We start from the raw sequence: 18,453 nt of genomic DNA on the forward strand, positions 1-18,453 counted from the left end.
TTCATCCTTTTTTTTTTTTTTTTTTTGTACATCTGGTAAGCATGTGACCTCTTTGTCATGGCAATGGTCTACTTATTTGGCCCTCTTCAGTCTTCTTTCCTTTAAGTAAATATGGCCAGTCTTTTACCTTTTAATTGTGTCTTGCATACCAGATAAATCTTCTTCAGTTTGTTGGTGCTAGCCTAAAAAGTGGATATAACTCTTCAAGCACAGAGTAATACAGTACTGTTTCCTTTTATGTCCGAGCCACCGTGTTTGAGTTAACTGGGCCCAAAATTACATTTCCATGTTTTGCAATCTAATTACATTAAATCCCTGAAACCCTTTACAGAAGAGCTGGAGCCTAGTCCTTCTCATGTTCTAACATTGTATGGGGTTTACTTTTGGTATTGAATTTGGAAATACTCTGACCAGACCAAAAACATGAACTTGAGGAAGAAGTTAAAAAAATCTCACAATACCCTGGAGCAGATTTAGGGGACACAGGGGAGACTGCAGGTAGAATGAGAGGAAGCAGTAGTCCTGTTGCATTCGTGCAACATTGGTTATCAGCCTGATGTATTTTGGAAGTGCCACTTCTAAATTGCCACAAACATTGTGGTAATTGTTTTTCTTTTTTTTAATTACCTTCATGAATTAAAAACAGATTTAAAGTAAAATTTATCTTCTTCTTGGTTCTACACACACACACACACACACACACACACACACAACTTCCCCCTTTTAATAGTTATTTTCCATTTTCTTCTAGCTATGCAGCTCTGATAGCTGACTGGCCGGTGGTGGTTTTAGGCATGTGTACTGTGTTAATTGTGGTGTGTGCATTGGTTGGAATACTAGTCCCAGATCTTCCAGACTTCTCTGATCCATTATTGGTAAGTAAACATTATCATCTTGTGCTGTCAAATCGTTGTGTTATTTCCAGCAGTAATGGTAAGCAGAGAGCTGTAAGAATTCTCAGCAAATGTATTATATTGCTTTCAAATACAGATGTGTGCAAATCAAAACGCCAAATCTGAATATTTATGAAGTTTGGTAGTTGAGCCCAGATGTCTTCAAATATGTCTGCGCAGCTGCTGAACCTTTTAATCAATAACACACAAATTGAAAAGATTTCTTCCAGCAGCACCTCTGAAAATAATTTGAGTTTTGAATGTGCTGTATAGAAGGCAACTCCAGTAAAAGGAAGATTATGGGTTTATTAAATGGTAATGACTAGATTATAGAGTATAACACCATCAGTGTTATGAAATGGTACATGGAATATCTATCCTGTTAAATTTTAAAATTCGTTTACCAAAAGTATTGTGTAATCATATTTGGAGTAGAAGCATTGAAGTCAATGGGTGGAGTTCAACATTACACTATTAGAAACATTCTGTCTGTGTAAGCATAACAGCTCACCCAATGGAACAATCCTCTTCCCCTCCTGCTTGCTGACCCCTCCTGAGGCAATTTTGGGAGGATTCAGTTTGTGGGGGCGGGGAGCCTTTGTGAAGAACTTCTGAGTATCTTTAGTTTTGGGGTTTTTTAAAGACATTTTATTAATTTTACAAATAAAAAGTACAAATAAACTCACATCAGTAGAGTAATACTGTATGTGGAGATTCTCTGAATCTTGCGACTTCCCCCAATCCCATCCATGGAGTCTTATTTTGAACATCTACAACTGCATATTAATGTGTACTCCAGTTTTTATATCAAACCATATTATCCACAATGTTTTTTACACTACAAGTGTGTCAAAATCCTGCTCTTGTTTACATCAGCTTGCAATGGTCTCCTAAATAACTTGTAAATTTTTTCCATCCTTTTATAAAGTTTTAATCCTCTTGGTTTCTGAGTTTTCCAGTCAGCTTTGCCATCTCTGCATTAGTCCATCAACTTGGCTTGCCATTCTTCTCTGGTAGGGACTTTGTCATCTTTCCAACTATGGGCCAATAACATCTTTAGTTGAGATTCCTGCATTGCAGTGGGGTGAACTAGATGACCCTTGGGGTCATCACCCAGTGGGGTTTTTTATGTTACATTTATATCCCTCCACTTTTCCTCCCAGAAGGTACACATGTCTCTTCCCCCACATTTTCTCTTCACAACAACCCTGTGAGGTAGGTCAGGCGAAACACGCCCAAGATCACCCGGTGAGCTTCACGGCTGGGTGGGGATTTGATCCCTGGTCTCTCAGGTCAAAGTGGTTAGGAGCGGTGGACTCGTAATCTGGGGAACTGGGTTCGCGTCTCCGCTCCTCCACATGCAGCTGCTGGGTGACCTTGGGCCAGTCACACTTCTCTGAAGTCTCTCAGCCCCACACACCTCACAGAGTGTTTGTTGTGGGGGAGGAAGGGAAAGGAGAATGTTAGCCGCTTTGAGACTCCTTCAGGTAGTGATAAAGCGGGATAACAAATCCAAACTCTTCTTCTTCTTCTTCTTCTTCTTCTTCTTCTTCTACTACTACTACTACTGCTACCCCACAATGAAATCATTGTAGTCTTCTATTCTTGCCTGGCATTTAGCCTCAGTGGTCAGGCATTTTGTTAATCGGAGACAGTAAAGAGGATAACAGTGGCAATACAGCAAATGATCCAGGGGTTGTAGAAATCACAGCCTGCTTAACACAATCCCCATGACTGCATAACTTGGCTGCTCATGCAGCAAACTACTGGGTGCAGATTTTTGCACATGTATTGAATGTTGTCAGTTTCTCTCTGTACTGCAATGAAACTGTGATAGGGTGTTTTTACATCACATGGAGACAAACCAGATGATGGCAGCCAGTAGTGGGGCACTTTGTACTGATGGTTCGCTGCATGTAGCAACTATTATGGAGGTGGCTTTGCACAGTCTCAGGGGTGTTTTTTTCATGTGGAGCACGTCTACACATGCTTAGGTTATTGGAGCTTCATACATTTCAAAGCCCAGTGTGAGCAATATGGGAATTGTGTGGTCTCTCGAGACAGAGACAACAGAGCATGCAAACAATGGGAGCATGAAGATGAAAGAGGAATATTTGGTTAGTAATCGGCTTTGCTAACAATAAAAAACAAGCCATCAAAGGTACAGAGAGTCTTCTGGGCTGGGGGCAGGGGGAGAGAATAACTACACTATTAAAAGTTGTCGCAGAACCATCTGGTTGAACTATTTAGGTGAAGTCGGCTGTAGCGTGCTCCTCATTAGACATTACATGTGCCACTGTTGGCATAGACATAAGAATCCATAAATGGTTAAACAAGGCAAGGATTATGAGTCCAAACCCTCTAATTTTATCTTATTTTTAAAGAAACAACCGTTGGCAAGCTTTAGACAGTTTCATTTTATTGCAGGCACACCTAAAGCTATATTTCAGTCAGGGTCTAGACATCACAGTTTGTAGGCTTATTACTTGAGCAGCTATGTTTTCCCTCTTGGACTACCATAGGGATTGAATACATTGTAGGAAAATTCTCAAACAACTAAGAACCACGCTAGGCACACCATTAATTGCATGAATGGTGTTAACGAGCAGCCTGGGGACCTTGGACTAAAGAAGTTTCTCTCATATTTGCGCTCTCGCGCTCTCTGCCACAATCCCAACAAAAATTATCCCTCTGAAGTTTCAAGTGAAATCTCCATTGTCACCTATGGGACATTCCCTTTCAATGCAAATAGCAGCTTCCCAAAGGTGGCATTTGCAAGGCCCCCGGTGGAGATGGAGAGGGAAGAGGGGAGGATAATTAAACATTTCTATCCACTGGTCCCCAGAATGCTCAATCTGTGTCTACCTTCGCCTATGGAAGAGCAAGACTTGGTGGTAGTGAATTTGTTGCATAGGACTGCAGAGAGAGGGCTTTCTAATGAAGGTTTCTCATCAATTGGACTTGCTAACATCCTTTTCAAATAGAAGGATGGCATGCGCTAAAAAAGCTCTCTAATGTTTTGCCATAGGGTTTTGAGCCAAGAGGAACTGCAATAGGACAGCGGCTGGTTACCTGGAATAATATGGTGAAAAACACAGGCTACAAAGCAACCTTAGCAAACTATCCTTTCAAATATGCAGATGAGCAGGCTAAGAGGTAAGAGCTTTTCAACCATGTTCTCTTCTGCTGTTGTTTTCCACTTACATATCGTATGAAACTAAATGTGGGAACTTATTTTAAACCTCTCCTCTCCCCCCCCCCCACCATACAACAAAAATAGCACTGCACACTTTTAACATCTGGCTCTCTTAATCATAAGCCCTGGTCAGTGTTAATAACAAGGTGGCATGCTAACAAACATTTACAGTGATATAAAAAACTATTTTGAATATTTGAATTCTTAAACCCTGGAAGTCATGTGAAACTTGATTTATTTTCTTAGGGAATTCTTACTTTATCCAGCGGCCACAGCCGAAAATGCGTAATGGAGCAGTATGCCCATATTAGTATAAAAAGCAGAGAACAGAGAGTAATGATGTTGTTGACCCTGTTTTATGTTAGTGTTCTTTTAATGATAGAACTGTTCTTGAAAATCATGGTAGGAGCAGCTTGTTCTTTGTTTGGTTGTGGATAGGTATTCATCCCCCCTCCCTCCCGCATTCAGCTATATTTTAATTAATTTATTTTTAAGTGATTCATGGTGGGTTGCTCCACCCACCTGTCAGAGTTATCCTGCAGGTCGTGGGAGACATAAGTTCCCCATCCCTGCCAAAAACTGTTCTGCCAACCAGATTTTCCTGACCCTAACCAGTGACAACCTCAAGAAGTTCCAAACATCTGAGTAAAGAGGTATGTCTTTAGCACCCAACAAAACTGGAATACATTTATCTTCATGGCACTCCCCCCTCCCCCGCCACCTTTTTGTGCAGTTACTATTGAAACAAAGATAACTGTTAAAAGTGTAAGCTGTTTGACTGCTATATTTTAAAAGATGAAAAATTGTTCTCTCTTAGCCATCGAGATAACCGATATTCAGATGATCACTATGAAAGAGAGAAGAGAGAAGCAGACTGGAATTTCCACAAGGACAGCTTTTTCTGCGACATTCCAAGTGAGTGTTAAGTGTGCAAAAATGTTAGGAAATGAATCTAAAGCAGGCATAGGCAAACTCGGCCCTCCAGATGTTTTGGGACTGCAACTGGTCCTGTTAGCTAGGGATGATGGGAGTTGTAGTCCCAAAACATCTGGAGGGCAGAGTTTGACTATGCCTGATCTAAAGCATGTGAGGAAGATGAACTAATATTTTACTTACAGTTGGTGCTATCTGTTGACCTTTTCAATTTCCCAGGAAATGTTCTTTTCAGTTTGTGAAAAGCAAGGGATGATTACCAAGCTACAAGTTCTTACTACCTTTAAGAGATTATCACCATAGTAGTGGCATTTAACATGCACTTGTTTCCCCCCACCCATTAGATGATACGAAAATGTGCATGGGTGGAATTCAGTGTCCTGGTACTAGAAAGAGTGGGTCTACACAAGCATATCAGACAGAACAATCCTCTCTCCCCTCTGCGGTCACTGTCTAGGGAGTCTCTAGATACACCCCCCCAAGCCCATTGTGGGGGGCACACAGGGAAGGAGACGTCACACAAACAGAAGTCCTGCACATGGCTTCTGCTATCAGGGTTCATTAGATGAATCCTCCACAATATTTCCAGGAAATCAATTTTTTACTTCCTTACCAGCTGCAGCTTTGTGAAGTTTGTGGTGTGGGAAGAAAGGGCATTTTGCATGTCCTCCTTTCTCACCACTGGAAGTAAATGGATAGCTGAATGCTTGCTTCTCCTTGGTGCTAGAACAAATGGGAGAGGTGTAAATGCTCCTCCTTCTTCTTTTAGCCCAGCCCACTCACACCAATAACACATTGGTCCCTTTGGCGCCATTTTTCAAAGTGTATTGATACTGAAAGTGTATGCACTAAAGTAAGACACTTGACTCTAGCAACTGATTATTACAAACTCAACATTTCTGAAAATGAATGTTAACTTTATAAAACACCCCCCAGTTTCTATGTGCTGCTTTTCTTGGCAATTAGTTTCTATATGTTAATATAGTACAGAAGATGGTTTAGGCACACCAATTTAGGTAGGCTACATATTTTTATTATTAATAATAATTATTATTATTTTATTCATTACATTATAATTCCGCCTTTCCTCCATGAAGTTCAGTACTGCGTAAATGCTTCTCCACACCCATCCTATTCCCACAACAACCTTTTGAGGTAGGTTAGACTGAGACAGAGTGTCCCAGGGTGCTACTGAACTGAGAACATACCCTACACTTTAACTCTCAAGGTCTTTAACATCAGAAACCTTCTTGATATGTCAATCTTATTTCAGGTGATCGCTATTCCCGAGTGGTATTTACATCAGCAGATGGAAATAACTTGTGGAATTTACCTGCAATAAAATCAATGTGCAATGTGGATAATATGAGAGTAAGTACAGATATCAAATTTTTATACGACTAATTGTGAAACTTCGTGTTCTTGTCTTTGATAATTACTAAAGTCTTGCTTGTCACAGCGTACTTATTGGCAGGCAACCATTAGGACAAAAGAAACTTTGCCTTTTACGCTGGTAATGATAATGCTGCCCAACATTTCTTTATGACCCCTTCTCAAGGTTAACAGTGCTGTCTGCTTCATTTTTTCCTACCCATTCCTATTCTGAATACTTTGTCTGAGGAGAGGAGCAGGATTTAGTATGCATTTTTCAGAATAAGACTTTGTCTTTCTCATTGATTGTTTTGTCATCTTGGCGAGGAAGCATTTTTTGCCCGTTTACAATACTCCTTAAAGTAGTTTTGTTGTGTGTGATTCCGTGAGTTGCTTAGGTTTGTAAGTCCAAAAGGGAATAGGTTGGCAATAGGGAATGCAGACATATATACAGTAACTTGCGTAAGTACCCCCCTGCAGCCCCCCAAAATAATTCAATCCAGATCGTGGTGTTCTGAGAAAGCAAAGTTTGCTTCCTCTTCAGAGCACAGGGGGATGAAAGAAGACACTTTGGTCTTGACTGCTCTGATCAGGAGAGAATGTTTTCCATCATCAAAATAGTTAGGGCCTTTTTTTATTCCCCCAAGGAACCAAAATGTAAAAAGTAACAGGCAGCCTCAGGGACTTCGTGAGTTCCTCCTGCATGTGTTAGAAGTTAACGTTGCATATAGTTGAGAATGAAGTCTGGTTTTAACTAATGGACCTTAACTGATGCAAGGTCTTTGGTAAAGTGAAGAGTATGTTCATATTGTGTATCTATGATATGTGAGCTTGTCACTCTCTGAATCTACAGTAGTTGGTATACTTTGACAGGTGCTGGAGCCTCAAAAGATGGTTGGTTCATTGTCTTGATCCGGATTGGATCACCATGCAAACTGCATGTGCTGGTGTCCAGTCCAGATTGGGACTCTAGCAGGAGAGAAAAGGGCTGTTGTCCCCCTGCTCCTCTCACCATGGTCCCAATCTGGGCCTGGTGTCCTGTGCTGGCTATTTCCGAAAGAAAAGCCACAGACAAACCACATGATTGGTGTCACGTGTAGTTTGCCCCTCGCTGTGCTGCTTGGCGGGCTGGTAGGGAAATGGAAAACTAGATTTTTGTGGGTTATCAGATTGTTATGTCCAACAATGCAAGAATCCATGCAAGTGGAAGTATGAGCACTCAGTTGTGGGATGTGTGTGCAGGAATGAATGGGTAATAACTTATTTAGGGTTCACGTAATCATTCATTGTTGCAAGGCTTTCGCAACCCAACCTGCACGCTAGCTATAAGGGGAAATGTTTCAGTTACTGCTTAATACTAATATCTGCTTTTGAAAAAAGAATGAAAGAAAAACCTGCTTTTGAAGCACCACAAAATTGCAAAAGAAAACTGAATTCAAGCTGAAGAGCTTGTAATAGTGCTTTAATTTTTTTTCCAGTTCTAGGTGATTATAATAAAGCAAACAAGCCATTTATTTTATAACATAATTTTATTCAAGCAGCTTGACAGCTTTGCAGCACACTTGCATGGATGTTTACTTTAGAGGCACTTGAATAATTCTTATTATCATCATGATGACGAGGACGATGTCTAGCATAATCCCAACTGTGGTTGAGTTGAAATCGTGGGCTACTTTTAAACCAGATGATAGCTTCTCAAGTTATTTGCTATCTTTGTAGACTCTATCATGAGTATTTGGAGAAGTAGCAATACAGTGGTATCTTGGGTTAAGAACTTAATTTGTTCTGGAGGTCCATTCTTAACCTGAAACTGTTCTTAACCTGAGGTACCACTTTAGCTAATGGGGCCTCGCTGCTGCTGCTGCTGCTGCTGCTGCTGCTGCTGCTGCGCCGTGGCCGCGCAATTTCTGTTCTCATCCTGAAGCAAAGCTCTTAACCCGAGGTACTATTTCTGGGTTAGCGAAGTCTGTAACCTAATGCGTCTGTAACCCGAGGTACCACTGTATTACCCAGATATTAAAATGATGGCTTCTGGTTAGAAAAGCTTTCAATACTGAATGAGCTAGGGGAATGGGAACTGCATTTAGTTATTCTAACGGAATTATTTTTTTAAAGTTTCATTGGCTGTTCAAGCCATATGGAAATAGGTGGTGTTTTTAAGTGTGTGTTGTATTTAGAAAACAGCTCTATCCTATTGCAAACCTCTGGATCTTTGAACTGAGGCTGTCTTGCCCAGTAATGAGGCATTGATGTCTTCTGTGGTCTTTCATCTTTATTAATGTCTCTCTCTTGTTGCCTGCTATCCGTATCTCATTCCAGTTCATGTTCCTTTAAAGGCCTGACTCCTCCTGTACTCAAGTCAATGCCATTAACTCATGTGGAAGCAAATCCAACTCATTTGGTGTTTTGAAAGTTTAAGTTTAAGGTCTGCCATATTTCCTTTCTGTGCCATTATGTGTTTTAATGGAAACTTTGATTAAATTCCCAGCATTTCCATAAGAGGGGGCGGGATATTATAAATTGTATTGCCAGCTGTGTACCAGTCATACACAAATTGTCTTGGGCATGCAGTATCAGCTTTAGCCATCTGGCTTACTTATGCTTGGGAAAAGATCCTATAATTCTTCACACATTGCACCCACATAATCTTAATGTTAATGCCATATGCAGAATGGCTACAGGATTCAGCCCCCAGTTTGTATATTGCTAACGTTTAAGCCCTTTTAAAAATTGATCATATGCTTTTAGATTTTAACTGACCTAGAAATCTTCTCTAGGGTGCTTCCCAAAAACAGACTCACAAGTGAGATTCCAGTATAGGAAAATCCTGCTGCAAGTAGATGTATAGATTTGTCTAGAACTATTTCAATCTGGGTTTAGAAGAGGGTTTGGGACTAAATTGGCCTGGAGAGGGAGAGGGGGAGTGTGACCCTGCTGCTTCTGGTTGATCTCTCATTGGCTTTTGATATTATCAGCTCTTGGACCAACCTTGGGAGATTGGCACTGGGGGCACTGTTCTGCCATGGTTCTGGTCTTATCTCCAGGAAAGGTTCCAGAAGATAGTATTGGATGGGTGTTTCTCAGTTTCCTGGCTTTTGAGTTATGTAGTGCTGCAGGGCAATGTATTAGCTTCCAGTGCTATTGAACATCTATAGGAAGTTAATGGGATTGGTCGTTAGGAGATATGGGGTGAGGTGTCATCCATTCATTGCTGGTACCCAACTCTGTGTCACTGTAACAGAGAACTGGAACTGGCTAAGCGAGCACTGAATCAATGTCTGGATGCACTGGTGGGCTGGGCGAGGGCTAATAACCTGCGTGTGAATCCTGGCAAGCAAGAAGCTCTGTGAGTGCGCAGTTCCCCGGTGAGGGAAGTCAGACAGTTGCTTGCCCTGTATGATGTTGCACTATCCTTGAAGAAGCAGGTGCATAGTCTGGGGGTTCCCCTAGATCTGGGGGTGCCCAAACTTTTTTCAAAGAGGGCCAGATTTGATGAAGTGACCATGCGTGAGGGGGCAAACCCAAGTTGTTGAGCTTTTTTTAGCATTGAAGTTACAGTGGTACCTTGGGTTACAGACGCTTCCGCTAACCCAGAAATAGTACCTTGGATTAAGAACTTTGCTTCAGGATGAGAACAGAAATCATGCAGAGGGAGGCCTCATTAGTTAAAGTGGTACCTCAGCTTAAGAACAGACCTCCAGAACAAATTAAGTTCTTAACCCGAGGTACCACTGTACTGAGTTGTTTTTTAGGATTTTACCCCCAGACATATACTGCCACAGGGTTCCAGCGGGCCGAATTAAGCCCCCAAAACCGAGTTTTGACATGCCTGCCCTAGATGCAGCTCTGTTACTGATGGTCTTGGAGTGCCTTCTACAGACTTCTACAGCAGTTTCTCAATCAGGACAGCTTGACCATGCAGTGGTAGCCTCAAGTTTGAATTGCTGCAGTGTTCTCTCTGAGGGGGCAACCCTTGACATTGTTCTGGAAGCTGTAGCTCAGGGGTCAGCAACCTTTTTCAGGCGTGGTCCGATCCACCATCCTGCAGACCATGTGGTGGGCCGGACTATATTTTTTTTTTGGGGGGGGGGGGGAATGAACGAATTCCTATGCCCCACAAATAACCCAGAGATGCATTTTAAATAAAAGCACACATTCTACTCATGTAAAAACACCAGGCAGGCCCCACAAATAACCCAGAGATGCATTTTAAATAAAAGGACACATTCTACTCATGTAAAAACACGCTGATTCCTGGACCGTCCTCGGGCCAGATTGAGAAGGCGATTGGGCCACATCCGGGCCTTAGGTTGCCTACCCCTGCTGTAGCTGGTGCAGAATATGGCAGCTAGGCTGCCTGTGGGGAGCGAACTGCAGCCAGCACACAACACCTTGTCTGCACGATCTACAATGCTTGCTAATTGCTGCTAGGTCAAGTTCAAGGTTTTGGTACTAGCATACATGGCTTGAAACAGTTTGGGGACCAGGTGGTTTGAGGTCTTACCTCTTATATACCCAGGAGGTCGCTTTGTTCTGCAAAAGAACCCCTCTGTGAAGTCTCTAAACTGTCAGAAGCCCCCGTCCACAGCAGGGCTTTTACTGCCACTGCCCACATCTTTCTATTGTATGATTGTTAATCACCTTGAAATTTATGTGAAAGCCAAGTCATAGATTAATAAACAAACACGTAGCAACTGCTTTCAAATTGTTTTCTGAGGAACTCTGGGGTTTCTTGGAAGCGTGTCCTCATTCTCCAGTGTGAAACATAGATAAAGTCCCCTAAAAGACAGGTCATCTGCCATTACCAGTCTTCTCTTAAAACAGAGATGGCTAAACTGCTGTCCTTCTGATGTTGTTGGGCTTCAACTCCCACCAGCCCTAGCCACCATAAGTAATGGAAGATGATGGACATTGCAGTCCAGCAACATCTGCAGGAGCAGAGGTACTGTATTTTTAATACGCCCCTTATTTTGGGGGACTCCAATTTAAGAAAATGGGGGGAGATCCATCCGTGTATAAGACTCCCTGAAATTTTGGACATTATTTTTTAGGGGGGAAACCTTGTCTTATACACAGAAAAATACGGTAAGTTCCTCCTTCTGTACAATATAGTATTACTAAGAAATGTGTGGGTTCTAGAGCACATGGTCACATTGGAAGTGTAAGAAATCTGAAAACCACGGAGAGATAATTTAAGCACAATGTTTTCTTTAGATGTTGCAGAACAAGTGGAAAACATCACAATGATACATCTAATCTCGCATGCACAAAGTGGCCTTGGCAACACCTTTTGATGTAGCAACAAAACAGACCCCAACCCTTGCATGTGTTAGCAGTATTTCTAAAACAATGCTTTCATGAGGTATTTTGATAAGTTCCAGGCTAAGTCTCTCTTTCCAAGTTCTAACAGCCAATTTATCTTTATCTTTTGTGAGGCTTACTTTAACAGCAAATATGTAAGGTCTGCAATGTCTTGAGGAATAGCAAGCAAACTCACAGTTTCAGATTGAACTTGAATAAGTAAAGTGGATGATAGTTTTTTTTTCCTCCCAGCTTGTCTGGCTGACCTGAAGGGCTTTCATGTTGTATCCTCCCTGATACAACTGGACATGGGCCATGAAAAATAAAGAGATGGCATTCCAGTGCTTCCTTTTATTTATTAGGTTGTTCATTTTTTCCTGAGCTTGCATGTGTGAGTGTTTTTATCTGGAAACAATCAAATGTGAATTATCCTGTTTTTATGGAATGCTAGGTCATTATTGTTCTGAAATTGTTTGACAAAATTAAGGCCATATTAAATCTTTTATAACGATCGGGAGAATTCCTAAATCCTGCTCTTTTTTGCCTCTGCTATAAAAGGATTGCACATAATCAGCCAAAGCAATTTCAATATGACTCAAAACCAGAATGTTTGGATGTCTGAAATGTGCCTGGCTTTCAAAAAGCTTAAGCACATGTGTAAGTGACTTAGTAAGACTAATCCTCTGATAATATTGGGAAAGTACATAAGTGTATCCAGGATTGGTCCTTTGTTATGCATTCCAAGTAGGAAATTTGACTAGTGAGTCCAGATGTACATTAGGCACAACTTAATTCTGAAGCTTTGCAGGCCTAACTAATGAGTATCCTGGCCCTTTGAATAGCAGTGCCACAAAGACCCCCTCACCTCAGTAGGTGTGCCAACACAAATTAAGGAGCCTATCCCTCCTGTATTTCTATAAATATATATATTCTGATTTCTGGGAGTGATGGAAGGAGTCTACATATCAGTATATTCTCCGAAAGCATTGACCAGTTAGGAAAAGGTAACAGTGGGGTTTTTTTTGGGGGGGGGGGTTGTTACAGGTTTGTTGCTCTTGTGGGATATAGTATGTACATACCCTCTTTGTCACATCATGTTACAGTTGTTAAACTTGTCCAAGGAACTCTCTCAGATTTTTGGAGATTCATTCCCCGTGTCTGCAGTCATGGGATTGTTGCCTATCACATGACTGTGTATGTTTTGACTCCACAGAGTGGGAAGTGAGGGAGACCGTATGTTTGTGTTACTGTGTTCTGTGAAGTGGGACTATTGTCCTCTGTTCTTTCTCTTAGCTCCTTCCTCTTTCTCATCAGACAGCAAAGTCAGAATGCTCCGAGTGCTTTATATGTAAATAAACGTAGATTAGCCAAATGCTGAGCTACTGAGTTCTGTTACACCGACTGCGCAAACTCTGCGGATCCCTAAGTGTGCTGATGTCTGTTGGCATCAGTCGCTGTGATGTTCGGGCAGAAGAAAGCTTTTGAAGCTCCCAAACGATTGACCAGGAGGGGAGAGAACATGCCAGTTGGGCATGTGTCTCTGCCAGGGTCCTACTCGAGAGTAGGATGGATCCTGACAGATATCTTCCAACATTCCCATTGCAAAAAGATAGCATGGGAACTAGTTCAAAAGACTAGTCTGAAAAGGTCTTTACCTGCGTATTGAAGCCTTGCCACAGTTTGTGCCAGTTAACTTCTAAATATGTCTAGGAAAATGACTTTCCTGCGGTCATCAGCAACTTTAATAGATGTGTGATAACCCTAGAAACATTGTGAAACGGCAGCCGTGTCAAGTGATTGAGAAATTCAAGTACCACATAAACGCTTAACCAAGCCACTTACCTGCCTGCCTGCATTGTTGCCTTTTCTTGATCTGGTGAAGAAAGGATTCATAGTCCTGACTGAAAACCAAGGAAAGAAGCAAAATTTAATTATAGTTTTGTCCACACAAGTCAGCCTGTTTTATATCAGATGATTTTTCTGTTCTTGGCTGTAGTTAAAGATACACTCAAGACTTCCAGGTGACCAGTTTTAACCAATTTGCACTCACATTTGTATAAATGTAGCTACAGCAGTGTGCTCAATTGAGAATTCCCGGTGCCTGTATTTTCCTTTGCCTTCAGTATACAGAGAAAAAATATTTCTGACGGAGTATATTGACTTTTTTGGTATGTGTTCAGATGAATCTACAGTCTCCAAAGTATGTTACCTTTAAAATGACATCTCATTTGCTATCTGATTGCTTAGTATAAATTGCTCTTGCTAAATGTGCATAAGGGAAGGACAGAGCTCAAAAGTGTGTGCAATTAGTGATCATAAAGAATTGGTTCCAAATCACTCAAATGCTTCTTGAGAAATACCACAGTTGGAACTAATATTTTTAGAGATGGTAAGAAGATTTTTTTGTGGGCAACGAAAATGTTAAAATGGTGTTTGAGCTTTGCACTTCTGCTTCTTATTATAATTCTTTCTGTCTTTCTTTATGCAGATACGATCCCATGCTCAGTTTGGTGATCTCTGCCAGAGGACCACTGCTGCTTCGTGCTGCCCCAGCTGGACGCTAGGCAATTACATTGCCATTTTAAACAACAGATCATCCTGTCAAAAGCTTGTGGAGAAAGATGTTTCTCACACTCTGAAGCAGCTCCGTACATGTGCCAAATACTACTATAATGGGACCCTGGGACCAGATTGCTGGGATATGGCAGCCAGAAGGAAGGACCAACTCAAGTGTACAAATGTGCCTCGTAAATGTACAAAGTACAATGCTGTTTACCAGATTCTCCACTACCTAGTAGACAAAGATTTTCTAAGCCCAAAGACTACAGACTATGTCTTACCAGCTTTAAAGTACAGCATGCTCTTTTCACCTACTGAAAAAGGGGAGAGCATGATGAATATCTATCTGGATAACTTTGAGAACTGGAACTCTTCAGATGGAATAACCACCATCACAGGGATTGAGTTTGGAATAAAGCATAGTTTGTTCCAAGATTATCTTTTAATGGATACTGTGTATCCTGCTATAGCCATTGTGATTGTTCTCTTAGTCATGTGCATATATACTAAGTCCATGTTTATCACACTGATGACTATGTTTGCAATAATTAGCTCTTTGATCGTTTCTTATTTTCTTTATCGGGTAGTATTTAATTTTGAATTTTTCCCCTTTATGAACCTCACTGCACTGATTATTCTCGTCGGTATTGGGGCAGATGATGCTTTCGTATTGTGTGATGTATGGAACTACACAAAATTTGACAAGTCTCAAGCTGCCACTTCGGAGACGGTGAGCATCACCCTGCAGCATGCTGCCCTTTCCATGTTTGTCACCAGTTTTACCACCGCCGCTGCCTTCTATGCCAATTATGTCAGCAATATTACAGCAATCAGATGTTTTGGTGTTTATGCTGGCACCGCCATATTGGTGAACTATGTATTAATGGTAACGTGGTTACCTGCAGTCGTCGTGCTACACGAACGGTATCTACTCAATATATTTAGTTGCTTCAGAAAGCCTCAGGCAAGTGTGTACAATAACAAAAGCTGCTGGACAGTGTTGTGCCAAATGTTCCGCAAGGTTGCTTTCGCAGCCTCGGAAGCATCCCGGATATTTTTTGAGAAAGTGTTGCCACACGTAGTTATCAGGTTTCGCTACATCTGGTTGGTCTGGTTCCTGGCCTTAACTGTTGGGGGAGCATATATCGTCTGTGTGAATCCAAAGATGAAGCTGCCATCCCTGGAACTCTCCGAGTTTCAAGTGTTCAGGTCTTCCCATCCTTTTGAACGCTATGACGCCGAGTACAAAAAGCTGTTCATGTTTGAACGTGTCCATCACGGAGAGGAGCTTCATATGCCAATCACTATTATCTGGGGGGTCTCTCCTGAGGATAACGGGGACCCCCTAAATCCCAAAAGCAAAGGGAAGCTGAAACTGGATAGCACTTTCAATATTGCAAGCCCAGATTCACAGCTCTGGATTCTGAAGTTTTGCCAGAGGCTGAGAAATCAGACCTTTTTCTACCAAACGGAAGAGCAGGACTTCACAAGCTGCTTCATTGAGACGTTTAAGCAGTGGATGGAAAATCAGGACTGCGACGAGCCGGCTCTCTATCCGTGCTGCAGTCACTGGAGCTTCCCCTATAAACAGGAGGTTTTTGAGTTATGCATCAAGAGGGCTATCATGGAACTTGAAAGAAGCACAGGGTACCATTTAGACAGCAAAACCCCGGGGCCTCGCTTTGACATCAACGATACCATCAGAGCAGTAGTACTGGAGTTCCAGAGCACCTACCTCTTCACCTTGGCTTACGAGAAGATGCATCAGTTCTACAAAGAGGTAGATACCTGGATTGCGGATGAGCTGAGCACTGCCCCTGAGGGTCTAAGCAGTGGTTGGTTTGTGAGCAATCTAGAGTTCTATGATCTCCAGGACAGTCTCTCTGATGGCACTTTGATTGCCATGGGTCTTTCAGTGGCTGTTGCGTTCAGCGTAATGCTGCTCACAACATGGAATATCATACTGAGCCTTTATGCAATAGTTTCGATAGCAGGAACCATTTTTGTCACAGTTGGATCATTGGTCCTTCTTGGCTGGGAGCTAAATGTTTTGGAGTCTGTCACCATTTCTGTTGCTGTCGGCTTATCGGTAGACTTCGCGGTCCATTATGGCGTTGCTTATCGTCTAGCTCCCGATCCTGACCGAGAAGGGAAAGTAGTCTTCTCCCTCAGCCGCATGGGTTCGGCAATTGCTATGGCTGCGCTGACCACATTTGTAGCCGGCGCCATGATGATGCCTTCCACCGTTCTGGCATATACTCAGCTCGGTACATTCATGATGCTTATAATGTGCATTAGTTGGGGCTTTGCGACCTTCTTCTTCCAGTGCATGTGCCGTTGCCTTGGGCCCCAAGGCACTTTTGGTCAGATTCCTCTGCCGAAAAGGCTGCAGTGCAGCGCCTTTCCCCAGGCGTTGTCGGGGAACAAAGGAGATGGGGAACAAAACAAAGCTCAGCCTGTCAGTAAGTATCAGTTGGACTCTAGAGGTCAAACAACGGGCATGGAACATGAGCATTACGAATTAGAGCCTTTGGCATGCCATGCCAACAACTGCAGCGCATTAGAGAAGAGAACCTATGAAGAAACGCACATGTGCGGGGAGTTCTTAGATGGCAGGCTTGCAAATGAGCACGTCCTTCCCCAGTCAGCGTATAACAGCGACCTGAACGTAAGCAGCAAAAATGAATTCAGGATAGGCATGTTGTCTTCCGGTGAGCAGGACACCACTTGCCAGCTCTTATGTCAAAACCAGCAGTGTAGTTGCTCAGTTGATTATAAGCATGTGAGCATGAAATGGAGCCCCCATTCATGTCAGCAGTTAAAATTTGGGGTCAAATGAAACTTCATGCTACCTCTCTTCTCCTTTGTCCGGGAATGTGCATAGCCAGAGTTCTGTAGTTCGCGCAACTGCTTTGCATCATTCTTTCGATAGTTATGTGACTACCGCCCCAGCAAGTTCTGCACTGTAACTGTCTACAAAGCAGGTTAAAATTGCCCCTGAAATATTTTTTCTCCACTTACAGCAACTGTTTCAATCCCAAAGTCTTCCAAATGCCAAGAAGAACTTGAGAACTCCTCCAAAGGAAGCAAGTTCTTCTCCGTTTATCTTCAAGGGTGTTGGTACACTCTTGTTGTGAAATGGAGAAAAACGTACCTAATAATCGGAAGGGACTCTTGTGATAACTGCAGAGACAAATGGGTTGTAAGAGTCACTGAAGTAAATGGGAACGAAAACAGAACGTCGAAATAAAAGCAAAATCCACAAATTGAAACTGAGTGCCTCCAGAACTTACAACAAACTGCTTCAGGTGTGAGGGCTAACCAGAATAAATGGAAATATACAGAAAACAGTACATCAACAAAGGCTTGGTTTTGAGTTGTGGCCTGAAAATTCCTGGTATTGTAATAATAAAGTGCAATTCTGTTGAGTGTCATATGCCAAACAGTGAAGCCCATGTGCCTGCTGTTGTTAGCACACCCAGAACTTTCCCATGAAAGTTTGCTAATAAAAAAAACACTATAATAAATCTTAAACTTGTTGGTTCTGTCTTTTTTGTGGGGGGATCTTTTCTCTTTTTAAAAGTAAGAATATTCCAACCTGCCCAAGCTGTCAAACACAAAGACATTAAAGTTAACACTCTCAAATTAAATGCTTCCTTAACTCATACAAATTAATTAGGTATTGTTCTCAAGAATATGAAGCCATGTTTAATTTAGGTCTTGGTGGAAAAAACAATGCATCCACACAAGTTGAAAAATAAAACATTACTAATCACCTTTTGGCAAGAGAAGATTAGTCATTGAGGTTATAATTATGCTGCTGAGGGGTTCTTGCAGTGTGGTCTGCATAAGTGATGGAGGCTCCGCCTTCCCCAGAGGAATAAAGTCGCAGCTGGCAGGGAAACAGGAAGGTCCCAAGCAGAGGAAAGAGACAGGCAAGGTACTTGAAATGAGCAGAGAATCAACATGTGGGAATGAAAGAAGCAGCAAGAAAAAGGAGGAGGAAGCAAGAGAATGCATTACAGGCGGAAAAAACATTTCCTGGTCTGCCAAGACTCTCCGCAATTTGCAAGTGGTGTGGGTGTAGGTGTGGAGTTTCTAAACCAATGTGCTGTATTATTCTGCCATTACTTACTATTCTCTTCTATTATCTATCTATTTACATTGGGTCAGCTAGAGACATCTCTTAAAGGATCAGGG

At 42.0% G+C, this 18,453-nt stretch overlaps 1 protein-coding gene across 4 annotated transcripts in view; it reads left to right on the top strand.

Annotated features, from left to right (window-relative positions):
* Window positions 1–17,588, top strand: part of DISP1 (dispatched RND transporter family member 1) — an 84,562-nt gene extending 66,974 nt beyond the window's left edge. For all 4 annotated transcript variants that reach the window (XM_079969163.1, XM_079969164.1, XM_079969165.1 and 1 more), the window contains exons 4-8: window positions 752–875; window positions 3,922–4,049; window positions 4,907–5,004; window positions 6,296–6,393; window positions 14,183–17,588. In XM_079969163.1, the coding sequence (XP_079825289.1) occupies window positions 752–875; window positions 3,922–4,049; window positions 4,907–5,004; window positions 6,296–6,393; window positions 14,183–17,092 (3,358 nt within the window). In that variant the 3' untranslated portion in view covers window positions 17,093–17,588. The remainder of the gene's footprint in view (window positions 1–751; window positions 876–3,921; window positions 4,050–4,906; window positions 5,005–6,295; window positions 6,394–14,182) is intronic.
* The last annotated feature ends 865 nt before the right edge of the window (window positions 17,589–18,453 follow it).

Source organism: Podarcis cretensis (assembly GCF_951804945.1).
Source record: "Podarcis cretensis genome assembly, chromosome: 3".
NCBI lineage: Eukaryota > Metazoa > Chordata > Lepidosauria > Squamata > Lacertidae > Podarcis > Podarcis cretensis.